This window comes from Papaver somniferum, chromosome 1 (genome assembly GCF_003573695.1).
Source record: "Papaver somniferum cultivar HN1 chromosome 1, ASM357369v1, whole genome shotgun sequence".
NCBI lineage: Eukaryota > Viridiplantae > Streptophyta > Magnoliopsida > Ranunculales > Papaveraceae > Papaver > Papaver somniferum.
Window position 1 is genome coordinate 40,565,979 of NC_039358.1, and position 17,202 is coordinate 40,583,180.

The following is a 17,202-nucleotide window of genomic DNA, read 5'->3' on the forward strand; positions in this document are numbered from 1 at the left end:
CATGTCGCTCCTAAGTTCTCTCCTAAATGGGAAGGGCCATATGTTGTTATCAAAGCAGTGTCTAGCGGATACTACAAAATTTTAGCAATCAATGGAGGAAAGGAAGGAAACATCATCAATGGCAAATGGCTCAAAGCTTATTATGCCTGATCCATGAAACAAACTACCTCTTCATCATTTCAAGCATTTTCAAAAATGTAATTTCATTCCTCCAAAGAGCATGCGAATGCTCCTTTGTTCATTAAACATTTCATAAATGAGCAAAATTCGTTCATACCATGATCAACTGTTTCACCTAACTAGAAACTCAGATTTACTCAAAAAACAACAACCACAAATGCTCACTCAGAGCAAACCATCCAGCAACGGATAATCCCTGTAAGAAGCCTCGTCAAGCTTCTTCTGAAAAATCTTGGTCTTTGCCTTCAAGTCTTCGACCGCTTTCTCAACCCTTGCTGACTCCAGAGCCAGTATCCTCTCCTCATCCAGTAAAGCTGCATTCATGGAAATTGCATCAGCAGCCTCTGCCGCCTTATGAACCTTGATTATCTCAAGACGGCGACGGAGCCATCTTACATTGAATCACAATATCTCACAATTCGATATCATTTCATCCCATTGGTGCACTTCATGGTTTTTGACGTCTCGCAAGTGCATCTGATTCATTTCCTCGATGATCGGCAATAACCCCGCTACCGTGGTTAAAAGGGTTGGAAGAAAACCTTTCCACACTTCTGTGGTGGCAATGTGACCATACTTCTTACAGATCTTGGTGTACAGAGATGCATGACATTTGGGAATCACGAATCCGCCGACCATTTCATTGTCTGGGAAGGTATTAATCAATGGGGATTCGAATAAAAGTCCAGCGGTTGGGTATTCACGAGCATGGACACCGTCTCCGGTCTCCACGGATCCTACAGAATCTTCACATGCCTGGTTACTGCTTTCCTCAACCTCAACCACGGTCACGGACTTTCCACTCTTTCTTCGTCTAGCATTGACGACGACACGGACATCCGCCTACGATGAAACGAAGGAGTTTTAATCCCGGGACTCAGTATAATCTCAAGATTCATAGGTTTACTTAAAGACGATCCAGCTTCAGCACGAGCCGATCCATACCGGACATGAGCTCTAACAGTCTGCTTAGGCCTTGCATTATGAGGAGTAGCATTCTTCTTACAGTCCTACGACAAATCATTCTCTTGTGATCAACAATCTCGATTGAACAGAGACAAGAAAGGAGAATAAGAAGAAGTATACAACTTACTGAGATAGACGTTGTTATTTCACGCTTCGACTGAAAATCATCTTGAGAAGAAATGCTATTGCTCGACATGACGGCAACAGGGTAGGATCAAAACTTCTCTGCACGATGAAACCGACTCAGGAATGGAAGAAATATTTGCGTGGATCATAGATTTGGAGTCTTGAAGATATATATATCAGGATATAGTCATATATTCAACTCAGTTACGAGTTTCACTGAAACCCTAGGCTTCAAAGATCGATACCAAAGACGCGAAGAAAAATAACACACTGGGGACTGAACATCACGAGTCAAAGGATAAGCCACGCGGCCTTGTACACGTCATGAATTCTCAGTTGTGTTATGTTACTTCTCATGAAAATTGACAAGTAATAGTGAATTTGGATATATGGACATTGGTCCATATCATGGATTAGAAGAAATCAACGTTAACAAAATGTTCATCATTCAGAAGGAAAGTCTAATTAAAGTAAAGATGTTTAAACATACAAAAGAAAGATATCCACTATGAAGACTAAAAAGGGAATGCTCTACCATCTACAAGAAGATGGTAGTAAAACTACTCGTCAGACTCATCTGAATTGTCAGCTTCGTCGTCGCTGTCCTTCTCGGAATCATCTTCTTCAGAGTCACTGTCAGGATAATTGGTGAAGTCCGGTGGACGAAAGATAACATCATCATCTGAATCCGAATTATCTTTTATTGCAGCTTCAGCTTCAATTTTCTTCATCTTCCTCCGATGCTCTCTTTCATATCGATCAGGCTTAATGTAACGCTCGGATGGTTCCCATGTGATCTCTCCTTCGGAAGCATCGGCATCAGAATCAGAAGGTACCCCATCCAAGAATTGACGCTTCTCCTCAACCCTCTGTCTCTTACGCCGGGTGCGATCTTTTTCACGGTGACGGGCATCCTCCTTTTTGTCTTCAGCTCTTTTCTTTTCGAGTTCAGTAAAAGAGACTCTTCGCTCACCCAAAGGAACATTAGGCTTCGCCCCTTCTTGGGTAACACTAGCCTTTGATTTCACTACAGGAGCGTCGGAATCCTCATCAGAAGAGCCATAGGAAGAAGAGGAATACCAGTAATTGTAATTGTTGTTATTGTTGGTCGACATTTTCTGAAACCGGAAGATCAAAGATTACTACTATGTAAACAAACCAACATCAGAAAAAAATGGTAACTCTTAACTCTTACCTTTTATACTTCCACTAACAATAGTGATAGTAATGCTAGAGTTAACACCTCAAAATCGTTCGTCTCTTCGAAAACTGCAAAAAACGAACGAAATTTTATTAATTTCGAAACTGATTTTTCATAAAATCACGGACACAATTTTCTTAATGTGAAAATTCACACAACTGACCTATGAAGTTTACAACAATAAAATATTTCATCATAAATATATTGTCTATCTTCAAAGGTTCCTCAAAACACACGTTTCTGATTTTTCGAAAATAGCAATTAATGCAACATTGCTTTCATAAATTCTCAAGAGTTTTATCTAATGAAAAAAAATTCATGAAAATAAAATATACCATCATATTTTACACAATATATGTCACGACTGCATATATATAAAAAAAAATATTTTTCCTTCGTATCATCGTTATTTGTCTTTAAAACGAAGGTTTATTCCAAAAATATTGTGAAAGCTCACATCTCATACATATGATAAATTTTTGTATTTACATGAAAGCTCATAAGAAAAATTTTATCACTGGACACAAGTTCATCATACATATTTTCCTTCGCGTCATCATTATTTTTCTTTAAAACGAAGGATTATTCCAATTTCATGAAAATTCACTTCTTTTATGATAGAACCTTGGTACACATGAAAGCTCATACACTAAGTTTCATCACTGGACCTAACTTCATATTAAAAAGAAAAATCTCTCATAAATCAGGGATTATAGTTAGCTTTCAAAACTAACGATCGAACGAACATACGTTTTCAAAAAACGAGGGTTTTTCATAAAACTCACACTAATATACACACATGTATATAACTTCATCATGATCAAAGCATGAACAACTCATGAGGATCATAAACATCAGAAGAAAAAAAACGCACCTGGAAAGTTCGGCCGGAAATTGGCCGGCGGCAACGGCGCTGGAACCCGGCGACTTCCTGCTGCTGGCGTGATGAAGATGAAGATTTGATCAAGGTTCTGGTCGTGTGAGGGAGGAATAAAGAAAAGGGATTAATCCCTTTTATATCAATTTTATTTCCAAAACCTAATTTTGTAAGGATTTCCTAATTGGTCCCGACCCGCGAATCCTAACCGACCACGGACTCGTCGTCCAAACCAGCGGTTCAACACAAATTTATGCTCATCAAACGACGCTCCAATCATGACATTGAAGCCTTCATCAAGTCGTGGTTTTCTCATGCTCTCTAAATCCGGTAATGTCTCAACTTACGACTAAGTTCATTTACTGGTATTATTATTTATGTCCGGAAAACCACCATTTATTGCTGACTGAGGAACACGGCTTTCCTCAGTAAGCAGGGGACTTAATGTAGATGGTGGAATTTCGACAAAGGCTAAATTCGTAAACTCATAATTATACGAAGCTCTGATTCAGCAATCAGATGTGAGTATCGAGACACGGGTCTCTCATCGAATTCTCAACGGAGAGTACTTTCTCTCAGAGTACATGTAGATATGTAGTCTCACGACTGGACAACAGCATATCTCATGAATACTGAATACTTTCAGTGATTATTTCTATATAGCATCACGAGATGGACGGCTCCTAGACAGCTTGCTCTGCTAGTATAAAGCGATAATATCTTCAGGAACAAACAACAAGTTTACCCTGACTATATAAAGGATATGACTTACCGACAAGATCATATCGGGATAATTAATGCTCCTAGACAGCTTGCTTTGCTAGTATAGAGCCACAAAGTTAATTATTCCTAATTAAGATTAATTCTGCCGTGACATTCACTACTGAATTCCCAGAATAATCTATTATTGCTCTTATTCCATGGTCGAATTCACGACTGGTCCCATGGAATGGAAATAACAATTGTTCTGATTCTATGATCGAATCCACAGCTTGATCTCATAGAATATCAATAACTATATTATCTCATTACTCCGATTTCATGATCAAATCCACAACTGGTCGCATAAATGGTAATAGATAAATCTTAATTACTCTGATTCTATGGTCGAATCTACGATCCCATGGAATGGTAATGCTCACTTTATTATTCTGAATTTTTAGTCGAATCCTCAGATGATCTTATGAATTAATAATAAACATCTTACTGCTCAGTTTTTTGAATTATTCTCCACCGAATTACACAATTAGTAATAAATAATCAACAACCAGGCGTCTGAGCTACCTCTAAGTAAGACCCGATTCAAATGGTGAAGGTGTATTCAACGACGATACACTAACAGTTACCGCACGAACAAGTATTTCAAAAATACAATGAAACGATGAACCTATGCAAAATAGAGAAGAAAATACTAAATAATTAAAAATATTGACCAGGATGCTGGGAGCACGGACACACGACCGACCGACCGTGTCGTGGTCAATCCCACGACAGTTTTATATTTTTTAAATGTATTTTTATTATTTTCCATGATTTGACGAAAATTCTCTCATTTTATCAAATCTCTTTCGTCTCGAGGAAACTCATCGGTTTCATGGTACTTCCATAAATCCATAAAAAATAATATAAAATTAAGGAAAGGAGTGTGGGGCGTGACCATTGGCCAACCGGCCATGCCTTGGTCCCAACCGGCCCCACACCCCATGGTTCCTTATTATTTTATTATTATTTCTCTAATTTCATGAAAAAACTCCTTGATTTCATGATATTTTGCACAAATCATCAAATAATAATAAAATAAAATAAATTATGAAAACTTGTGGGACCGGGCCTTGGCCGGCCGGCCATGCCCTAGCCGGTCCCACAAGCCCTTTGTTTTATTATTTTATTATTAGTTTTCCTTGAATTCATCAAATTCCTTGATTTCATGGTATTTCTCTCAAATTAGGAAAAATTCCCTCAAATCATCAAAAATACCTAAAAAATATTAAAAAATTATGGAAAACTCGTGGGACCGTCCATAGCCGGCCGGACATGCCTCCATGGTCCCACATGCCCTTGTTTTATTATTTTAATATTTTTTGCTTCCCTGAACTCATGAAAAGTCCTTCAATTCATGGAAACTCCCTAAATTCATCAAATTTCTCAAAATTCATGAATTTTTCATAAAATCATCAAAATATTATAAAAATTAAGGAAAAGGCACCACAGGACCGTGGTCACGACCGGCCGACCATGCCTTAACCACGACGGTCCCACGCCTCCTCATTCCTTATTTTATAATTATTTTTCATCATCTCATGGTGTTTTTCCTCAGTTTCGTCGAAACCCTAATTTTGGCATATTTTCTCGAATGGATGCTCAATTGCATGCCAGAAAATATCAAAATTCTCAGGACTGAGACGCGGGCGCCTTGGGGACACGAGCACGCTATCTTGAACGACCACGATTGGCACTTTGGCCCACGGGAGCCGGTTCCATCAATTTTCATAGTTTTGACCTAATTTTCACAATTGCTCGTATTAGGTCCAAAACTCTTCCAAACACTTTGGATTTTCATAAAATGATCGTCAGGTGGTCACGTGACAACCCAGACCGGTTTCGTGACTCCATGGTCGGTCCCTCGCCTAGTCATAATTAATTAGGTTTTCTCACCTAAGGCTCAGACGAGCATTTTGAATAAATGATTAAGCCAGCATTTAATCATTCTTCCACCAACAAATCGTCAACTCTTCAGGAGTTCTTCGTATTTGCTAACGTGAGCATATGGACACCACATGGTTGATCCACGGTCCCATGTAGTCGCTCCCTCCTTCGTCCCATGGTTGAAATTCTGACGAACCATGAATTGATCATCAATTGATCAAATTAGGGTTTCTGAATCCAAGGATCATCATTCCAGATTCTAACCTTAATAATTTTACGACGACCTCATGGTCATTATTTTTATTAATTATGCTCCGTTCAACGACCAGTATTCTAATTAATATATTTGGTATGCTTTCAATAATCCATCAGATGAGCAACACATGCTCAGACGATCAAATATTCAACAATTCATCACATGAGCAGCACTTGCTCAGATGAGGAATATTTGCTCAAGATTGGTTCAACAATCAATATTCAACGATCCATCGAGTGAGAAATACTTGCTCACTTCATCATAAGAACTATACCTCTGTCTCATGACATGTTCAATTCATGAGTTTCAGAACATCATGTTCAACTCAACGACTACATGGACTCATCGTCCCATCAAACCACGATACGTCAATCGTGTCACTTGGGGGGATGTCACATATGGTTTTGGTCTGGAGGTCTACGGCACGTGTGTTCATACACACGATGGAATGTGAGCAAGTCGTGCAATCAGTTGAAGGAATTTACAAGGTAGTGGGTGGAAAATCGACCAAGTCTCCAAACGTTGAGCAACTGGTTTCAAACACGATCTCCACTTCCCCACTCCTTGATTCCATCAACTGTCACACTTCATGGAATCATGGTGTATATAATTCCATCAATATAAATAAGTCTCTGAATCATGATTGAATCATCGGCATCAACAGTATCATCAATCTCACGTCTCATCGACAACACGAGATCATCAACTCATCAATTGAGCAACTACTCTCAATTGAGCAATTTCAATCATTCAGAGCTTATCATATTCAGAATTTACACACCCACAATCTTTGATTACCATTGATTCCACACATTTCCTAGCTTCCCTCCTACAGATCAACCCATCCTCTCTTGTGACCGAATTTACTCTGGAACGGTCGTTGTCTTGATTTAGGCCTGAGTACTACAGATTGATCTCTCAAATCTAAAGCACCCCCTTTGCAGCGGTGCATCTGTGTGAGGTTTAACATTTCACTCGGTTCGAGGAGTCTCCTCCATACGGTCGTCTCCTCAATTCCTTAAAAACCAGCAAATCGTTTTTCCCCATATACACTTCTCTATTCCTTGATCCGTCTACGAAGACCTCCAATCGCCTTTTGCTTGAGGGTTCGAGGATGTTAATTGGGTCTTTGCCTTCGTCTGCTTCTGGTATGCCCCTTACTTCCTCGTCATTGTCCAGGGGTAGATATGCAAGGAAATCTGCCAAGACTTGTGATTTTTGGGAGTGTTGGATTTCATGGATAATGTTGAACTGGTCCATGTGAGTGTTCCACTTGGATATCCTTCCTACTTTCCCAGCGCTCTTGAGAACAGCCTCGGAATACGAATATAGTGAGTCAAAAAATAAGTCCTCAACTTTTGGGTGGCCCATACTAGCGCCAAGATGAGATGTTCGATCTTCGTATAACTTCTTTCTGTTGCATTGAGTGTCTTGCTGACGGAGTAGATTGGTTGCTCTACCTTCGTGTTCGTTTTGACCAACACTGCGCTGACCGCATCCTCTGTCGCTGCTATGTAAAGGGACAGAACCTCATCGGGATCAGGTTTTTGCAGGATTGGAATGTTTCCAGATATTCTTTGATATTCTGGAAAGCTTCTTCGCATTCTGTGGTCCATTCAAACTTGCTTCCCTTTTTGAGGATGTTGAAGAAATGTTTACATTTGACCGATGACCTGGCGATGAACCTGCCCAAAGCTGTTAGGTATCCGTTAAGCTTTTGGACTTCTTTCAGGTTTTTCGGAGATGGCATCTCCACGATAGCTTGTATCCTGGATGGATCTACTTCGATGCCCATCTTCGTTACTAAATATCCGAGGAACTTGCCTGAGGTAACGCTGAATGTAAATTTTTCTGGGTTTACTTTCATGTTGTGTTTCCTCATTGCCTCAAAGACGTCCCTCAAGTCCTTATGGTGGTCCTTGCACATCTTACTTTTGACAAGCATATCATCAACATAGACTTCTAGGGTGTTCCCGATCCAAGGCTTGAAGATAGCATCAACCATTCTCTGCTTTGTTTCCCCTGCATTTCTAAGTCCGAAGGGCATCCTTGTGTAACAATAGAGGACGTGCGGGGTGTAGAATGTCGTGTGTTGTTGATCTTCTTCAGCAAGGGCTACTTGGTTGTAGCCAGAATATCCATCCAAAAATGGCAGTTCTTCGTACCCTTCGACGGCTTCCACCAGTTGATCTATGCTTGGGAGCGGGTAGCTATCCTTCGGACATGATTTATTGAGGTTGGTGAAGTCGATACATATCCTTACTCCCCCATTCTTTTTTGGTACTATGACCATGTTTGATATCCATGTAGGGTATTTGACCTCCTTGATGAATCCTGCCTCTAACAATTTGCGAAGCTCTTTCTCAATTGCCTGTTGGTACTCTGGTGCTACCTTTTGTAGTTTTTGTCTGAAGGGGGTGTGCCTGGCTTTATACGAAGTTCGTGTTGTATTATCTTCGGATCAATCCCTGACATATCCCCTAACTTACACGCGAAGACATCCGCGTACTCCATGAGTAGTTTGATTAGAGCAGTCTCTCTTTCTTCATCCATTGGAGTCCCAATCTTGATCATCTTCGGTTTTTCTTCGATCCCTATGTTGATCTCCTTCACGGGTTCTACAGGTGTGAACGTAGGATTTGGTTCCCTTAGGAGAGGGACATTATTTAATTTCTATTTGGTAGGCTCTTCAGCTTCCTTAGCTGTCGAAGTACTTGCCTCAGTGTTTAGAACGATACTCTCCTTCGTCAGGCTCCTTCCAGACTCTTCTTCAAGATAAAGATCAATTTCCTTCTCTTTCGCGGCCTCTTTGTTTCTGGCTCTACGAGATTTCCGCTGCTCATCTTGTTCGTTGTTGAGCTGGTTTTGCATAGCTTGGCATTCCCGAGCTGTGACCTGATCTTCCTTTATTTCCATTACCCCTTCGGGTGTTGGAAATCTAAGATACTGATGATAAGTCGCTGCTACTCCTTTGAGCTTGTGCACCCATCTTCGGCCAATGATGGCGTTATAGGTGGAAGGAGCGTCTACTACACTGAATCGAGTATCTACTTTCATTGGTCCTGCATACACTTGCAAAACGATGTCTCCTAACGGCTTTGTAGGTGCCCCATTGAATCCGTAGATGGTATAATACGAAGACATCAGCTGTTCATCGTTAAGATCCATTCGTTTCAATGTGTCGTAGAATAGAACATTAACTGAACTCCCTCCATCAATGAGGATCTTCTTGATATTGCACCCTGCCACTAGTAAGGTAAGGACCATGGGGTCGTTGTGATCTTCCACATCTTCCTCAATGTCTTCTGCATCGAAGGTCATGGGCGCGTTCATCCATTGCTCATGCTCGTCCACTTCTACCCCATCGATTTTGTATAATTCACAGTAGTCTTCAAATTGTTTCCTTAACCTTTTCCCTATCTGTGCTGTTAGCGAGGGTCCTGAAGCTTCGGAACATGAGATGGTGTTGAGTGTTTGGTTTCCCTCTGGCAGTTGAACTTGCTTGCTTCGCTTGGTCCTATCTTCGTTATCTACCTTCTGTATGTACTGCTTGAAGTCATCTGCGTCAATCAACTTTTGGATCATTATCTTGAGATTCTTGCACTTCTCGGTCTGGTGGCCATTGAAACAGTGATATTCGCAGTAATCTCTTGATTTTTCAGACCTAGGAGGCTGCTTGCCTTTGGACCATGGCCACTCAAGGTTTTCTCTGCCTTTGATCTTCCTCAGAATGCGGGTGTAGTTTTTGTTCAGCTTCGTGAAGACTTGATCTTCGAATTTCCGACCGTCACGCCGACGGTCATCCCTTCGTCCTCTTCGAATTTCAGCTGAACCGCCCCTCTTTGATCCGCTGGCTTGTTCTAAAAAGTTAGTTCGATGAGATCTTTGAGCTTGGGCCCTAGGATTTTCCCGCTGGATCTCTTCTAGCCTGGCGTGCTTTTCAATGATTACTCGAAGGTCTCCTTCTGTCTTAGGGAAACTTCCATGGATCTCCACAAATAACGGGCTCATCTTATCCAATCCCCATTTGTAACAGTTGATGTTGACCACTGGATCCACATTTCCTATGGCTTGACAAATCCTGTGCCATCTGTCGGTATACTCCCTGATTGTCTCTTTGTAAGTGGTTTCCAGCGAGAAGAGCTTATCCATTCCTACGTTGACTGCCTTGTTGTACATATAAGTTTATAAGAACTTCTCCGTGAGCTGGCCGTAGGAATTGATGGAGTTGGGAGGCAGGTTGTCGAACCAAGATAGTGCTAATCCCTTTAGACTTGAAGGAAAATACCTACAGATGATTGTATCGTCCTGCTCCCATCGTGCTAAGATACGATTGTAATAATGAAGGTGCGTTGCAAGATCGCTGGACCCGTCGTAACATTCGAATATTGGAACAGGGCACTTATGAGGAATCAAAGCTTTAGCCAAACGTGGGGTCAGTGGTGTGGTGCTTGCTTCTCTCATCACCTCTTCTGGTCTTCCCCCACATTTCCTAGATTTTAGTTCCTTGATTTCCGCCATCATTTCGGCACAAAGGTCCTCCATTGCACGATGGTGATCATCGTTGGTTGGGTTTTGCCTTGGTCTTTGATCTTCGTTGTCGAAATAGTCCGAGTCTTCTGGGACATAATCTGGATCGTTGGATCTGTTTCCTCTGGTTGGCCTTCAGTTTAATGGTTCGGGATTTGCTGCATTTGTCACGACCATTCTTCGGTCAGGATTTGGCTCAGGTGCTTTAGAGTTGGCTTCGCGCAAGGCTTCGTTGTGCTGGTGAGTTGCTCCCATGCTTTGGGCGATATTATCTCTGAGTTCTTGGTTTTCTCAGGCCAGTAATGCCACTGCTTCTGCGTACACCCTTTGGTTCTTCTTTATCTCCTCAAGCTCTGCCATCAACATGGGGGAATGATTTGATCCTTGTTTTGGGGTGCCGAGTTGTCCCTGCCCCCCAAGGGCCATGGTATGATCTTCATCAACCGTTTGGATTAGGGGGATGGGGGGTTCGATGTTCACTATCTGTAATTCCACATGTGGGGGTAGAGTCCGGTTTCTTGTCAGCAATGGTTGGGTTGTTGGCAGAGTTTGATTCTGCTCATTTGTTGGAGGCATCCCGAAGGCTGGCTGCGGTATTGATGATTCTGCAACTCCTTCCCGTTGCTCAAGGATGCTGGCAGCTGCTGCGGCTTTTACTGCCTCGGCTTTAGCTGCACCTTCTCTTGCTACCGCTGCTCTTGCTGCCTCGGCTTTTGTTGTTTCAGCTCTTGCTGCATCGGCTTTTATTGCTGCTGCTTTGAGAGCCGCTTCTGCTACATCATTGGTATTTGATAGGGAGGTGATTTCCGCAGCGTCTGGTTTTTGGTTTGTCGTTTTCGTTTTTTTCACCCTTTTACTTATTGCGTGTCATGACTGGTGTTTTCCTGGGTGTTTCTATGGATGATTCCTTAGCCTTTCCTGCATCCTTCGTGCTTTCCATCTTTGCTTTCCTTGCCTGCACAGGTAAAACATCATCGAGAATCCGATATCCACGTGGATCCTTTTAGTAAAGCTAATCAAGCGTGCAGGCCCAAAAGCGTAACTCGATCGAAAATTTCCAAAAGATCGAGAACTAAAATGAAGATCTGGAAAGATCCAAATACTTTAAAAAACGCAGATCTACTCATGGATCCGAGACGCTGAAGGTTAAAAGAGAGAATTCGGCTATTATTCCCCTCTTCAGGGGTATTGGATTTCTTAAATGCCTCAGGTCCATTTTGAAAGTTGTTGGCATCGTTAGAAGAATGGTTCTACATGCGATCATTCGAAAGTTTTATTTAATTGATCGAAGTTAAATGGACTACGAAAACTTATAAATCCGATGAAAGCACAGATCCGTAGCAGGATCATCTTGGGGGAAAATCTTTTCAAATCAATCGGGTTAAATACAAAGAAAGCACTTATGAATGAGCCTGAAGATAATCCTTTCGAATGCTTTCAGGTTTCAACGGGAATCTTTTCAAAATAAAGGTTAGATCCAAAGATCATAAATCCAAAGCTAACAGATCTAAAGCGCAGATCTAAAGCGCAGTTTGAAAAGTACTTAGCATAAATTTGAAAAGAATAGATATTGGTGGTTTGGTTTTAAAATGGTTCAAAATCTAAGTCTGATCTGAGGGAAAATCAGATCTGATGAGCTTTTGTTATAAAAAAGATAATTTTTTTGAGAAGAAACATGACAAAGCGATGGAGACATTCAAGACACTATTTCACATGGAATAGCGTTGAGTGTCTAAGAGAGGGTAAAATCACAGGAAAGGTAAATCTTTTACCGGGACAGAGTCCCTGTTTCTAGCGCCAGATTGTGAACACATAAATTACGAAGGCATCCACGTGTTCACAAACAATATTCGCATGAGCCGATAAAACAATACGTGAAATAATGTAAATATAAAACGGCACGGATCACGTTGAATCATCAAATCAGAGTCTTCGGACTCGTCATTGTCTAGTCGTGAGGGATCGATTCAGTTACTCGATATAGTTCCGAATCATACATCACAAGGCATAATAATAACATAAAGTAAGTGCTGAAATGTAAATGAGACAATGATTTACGTGGTTCAGCACTAAGGCCTACATCCACGGGGTTGAGGGTTTCACTATATATGGAGAGATTACAAAGATGGTCGAATGACTTTTAGGTGAATAACGATGCCATGGGGAATATAAACCATACTTACTCTTCCTATTTCTCTTTCCTAAACTCTTCTCTAGTTTTTCTCTCAATTAGTCGACCCCTTCTCTCTTGGTGGAGAGGGGTATTTATAGGAGTGGTACATGGGGTCCACCGTCAGAGGCGTTGGAATATTATCTTCTTATTCTTTGTGCAGATCCCGCTGGTATCCTCTCTCTGAACCGATGCCCCCAGCGGTTTATGCTTGGTGACGATGAGTCGCCTCTTCATCCTCCACAGGTTGGTCGACACGTATGCTAATCTAGGGTGTTTAATGCGGGTAGTTGGGTCGTCTGCATGTGCCAGATAATTGTCTGCTGCCCCTTTCACATCCGTGTCAGTTGGACCAACCCTCGCCGTTGATCTTGGATCCTTCTCGAGATGGAATAAAGTGAAGCCTTGGGTGTTCTTCAGTGCTTCGCAGTAACCCCTTCCTTTAATACTCCTCGATTCTCGGCCATCAGATCCATCAGATGATGATCTTATACTGATAAAATGTGTTGCTTGGATATCCACGCGTGACATCATATCTCGATGCTCTAGGTTGTGTGTCCTCCGCATGTGTTTCTCCGGACACGTGGCGAGTGATGAATTATGTGCATACACCTAACTTATCAACTCCTGAAACTCATTTTCTTCTCCCTTTCTTTCAAAACAAAGATTCTTTTCCAATTTGTTTCATGATACAGGGTAACTTATTGTAGTGGCGCTGGTAACCTTGGACTCTTTGGACATTAATTCCAATTTGAGATTATTTCTTATTAGGTCTGGCATTTCAAAAATCAAACAAACAAGAGAATATTGAGAAATATCATTCAAAGGTATGTTACTAAACCAGCTACTAGAAAAAGAGGCGCAGTGGTTTGGTTTTTCAAATTTAGGTTTTCTGGTGAAGGTGTAATTTAAGGCTTATGAATTGTTGAACTTCTTTTTTAGTTTTTTAATGGAGTATATCCAAGTTGTTTTAAGCTTTGTTTGACTTTTTGATTTGTAATGCTGAATTAAAATTTTCAGTTTCTTGGTAAAAAGCTTTATTAGTGTTTGTTTTTCTTAGATGGTTACATAATATCTGAGAATCAAGCCAATATGATTTCACATGGAATTGGCAACTGATTGTTATTCATTCAGTAACCTTATCGATTCGAATTTTCAGCTCCAGAGAAGGAACAAATCGATGAATTCTGATGATTTGGTGGGAGCCTGGGAGGTGGCGAGTGGTGGTGGAAACGTCATTGAAGAATCGCAAGGAAAGAGAAAATGCAAACAAAGAAATCTGCTTTTTGAAAATTCCGTAGTCATTTAGATTTCGGTCCTGTGATAACATATATCGGCCCTGTGAACAGCTGGGGTCATCGTTTTTGCCTTTATGATTTATTTGTCAGCCGAAAAAGTAACATCATCGAGCACCAGAGGTAGAATAGTACCCTGCCACGGTACAGACCCGGGTTCGATCCCGGCTGGTGCATTTTTTATTTATTTTTTTACAAATTTTATTCAAACATTCATAATCTGTCGACATTCTTGCTATACTTTTGGTCACGGAATATCTCCTGCAGCAACTGAGACCCAAACTGATCTGTTTCCTATCAAGAATTGGTAAACTGCTGACAAATAAGAATGCATCTTTAGAAGTTTGTAAATTGACTCGACTACTCAAGCTTTCTCAAGTTTTATGAGCTTAATACCCAGAAGTTCAAACCTGGATTCTTTCTTTGAGTTTTAAGGGTCAAGTTCAACAGAGAACAAGTTGGAGGCGCCCCAAAGCTAAACAATTCAAGTTACACCGAGCCAATTTATTGATAGCAAATAAAACAACATCCTCGTTACAAAAACAAGCAAATTTATACATATTTCTGCTATTACTCTCCCAACAGAAGAATGAAAAGTAACACAAAATATCACTACAAGTTACAGCACCTAAAGAACTTGAAATATTTCGTCGAAATCCCATGATTTTAAGACTTACGCTCGTTGCCTCGTGATCACTCGTCTAGCAAAACACTAGAAATGATGAATGGCAAGCTAAGTATTGAACTGGAGAAGAAAAGCAACTGATGACAGAATAGACAAGGACTCAGATTCTAAGGAGAATGTTTTAGTCATTGTGAACTAATTACCCCATAGAACAACAACATTCAGCAGAAGAAGGATTACAATTGATATCAATCAGTGTTGTACAACATGCGTTTTAAAGATTGGAAGTTGCTTAAAACCTGAGCACAAAAGCTGCATTGCAGTTGCTCTAGGGCCACCTGATGAAGATTGAAACAGAACCTTCAAAGTCATTGAGTTTAGACACTGAGTACCCGGCCACCCCGCTTGCCATGAGTTTAGACATTAAGTTCCGCTCCGGCAATCTTGCCCGGACACAAATCTGTATTATATGAATCAAATTTGGCTGCTTGCTAGGTGAGCCTGCTACTGACTAGCTCAAGTTGTTCATTGTTTACTTGCAGCTACCTTTATTATGTACTGCTCGTGCAGCTGCAATGGCAGCAAAACTGGAAGCAATGGAAAATACAAGATCGTAGGAACTCAATTGACACAAAACTTATTTCCCGAGACTGATTCTACCCAAAACAAGGATGAAATCCAGAAAAATTCTGCAAGACAAACAGAGTACAACTCCCGTGAAGATTTGACTGAAGCATACCATGAACTGTTTCAGCACTTGAAAGATGCACTTACTGAAACCAACTTTCAAAGTGCTCCGAGTATTTGCAACGTACCAGAGACAGGGCTTCAAATGTTAGGGTAAATGTTTTATTGAAAAAAGAGTTGCGGTCAAGGCTATTTTTATTGCGCCATCTTCAATCTCTGGATCAATACTGGAGTTCTAATTCAAGAAAATCTTTTGATTTCATGATCTACTGGTGATTGACTCTGTTTTTCTTTGTTTTTTTGTACTTTATTTACTTATGATTTAGGTTCTCTATCTCTTTATTTTGACCTAATTTTCAATAAGCATTCTTTTTAGGTTTTGTGATTTCTATTTCCTGTAATCCTTGATGCATAAAATTTATTGATTGATTATCTTATTGTTCTTATTATTTCTGCAATTCTGTTGCTTTTCACGAGTTTTCTCTTCGTTTTTTTTTATTAGGTCATGAGCTAAATGGAGGTGCAGCCATAGGGTTTCCTGGAAAACATCATAAGATTCGATTTCTAAAGAGATTGAGGCAGAGATGAGTCTGATAATTTGGGTTTAATTCGAAGTATCATGTTTAGGCTTTATTCCTGTATGTTCTGAAGTTATGTCATTATTGGTTTTGGAATTTGAGACCCTATTCTGTTAGGGATTAGATTGTATTGAAGCTATTTCTTTCAAGGTTTTGGGGGTACTAAGATCCTACTCTTGTAGGGATTAGAATAAGTCATTCTTGGTATTGGAATTTGAGACCCTATTCTGGTAGGGATTTGATTGTATTGAAGCTATATCTTTCAAGGCTTTGGGGGTTTTTGAGATCCTATTCTTGTAGGGGTTAGAATATGTATCTGTTTGATTAATGAATGATGTAGAATTTTCTAATTATGCAACTGAAGCTCTTTAAACTCTCTCACTTGATGTTCTGTGTTAAATCTCTTTTTGCATGATGTAGTCTCTTCTTAATGATGGTATTAGAGATTTGTTTGGTCTTTTATGAAGTTATTCTCTCTGCTGTTATTCACTGCAATTACTTGTGGTTATCTAAAGTTCCGATTCTCTTCATCAAAAGCTATGAAATGAATATTCCCTCACTTAGAGATAATTTTATATTAAGAGAGATCAGTTATTTTTTAATATGTGCACTAATTCTCACTGGGTAAGGGAGGCTGCCTCAGATTAATGTTTACACTTGGCAATTTTAGTTATTCAATTTTTTTGCTCTTTGATTCTCTGAGTTTTGTGACTATTCACTGTTGTCTCTTCTCTTCCTGTTATTTGTTCTTATTTCATGTTGGGCGTGATGGATATCATTATGGCAGACCTTTCATCTTCCATTTCCAAGAAGTGTCTTAATGCAGTGTCCTAATGCAATGTCTCTAGTCATCCATCTATTTATACTTTGGTTTCCAAGTTTTACATTATGCAACTTTTATCTTTCTGATTATCTCCATACTTATCTCTTACTCTTCCTGAAATGGCTTTTGCTGCTGAACAAGTTAAAGTCTTAGATCTAGATGAAGATGTTGAAGAGTTTCCTCATCTTTTTGCTGCTCTGCTATGTGATAATACTAGAAGCTACTACGAAACTTCAGTGAAA

At 40.2% G+C, this 17,202-nt stretch overlaps 1 protein-coding gene across 1 annotated transcript; it reads right to left on the reverse strand.

Moving 5' to 3' along the window:
* Nucleotides 1-8,925: 8,925 nt before the first annotated feature.
* On the reverse strand, nucleotides 8,926-10,404 carry LOC113291195. The gene has a single exon (XM_026540772.1). It carries the CDS (start codon nucleotides 10,402-10,404, stop codon nucleotides 8,926-8,928), a length of 1,479 nt encoding a protein of 492 aa, XP_026396557.1.
* Between the last annotated feature and the right edge of the window lie 6,798 nt (nucleotides 10,405-17,202).

What these genes read in the sequence shown, in the direction of transcription:
- LOC113291195 (XM_026540772.1), bottom strand. Translation starts at nt 10,404, where the DNA reads ATGGATAAGCTCTTCTCGCTGGAAACCACTTACAAAGAGACAATCAGG.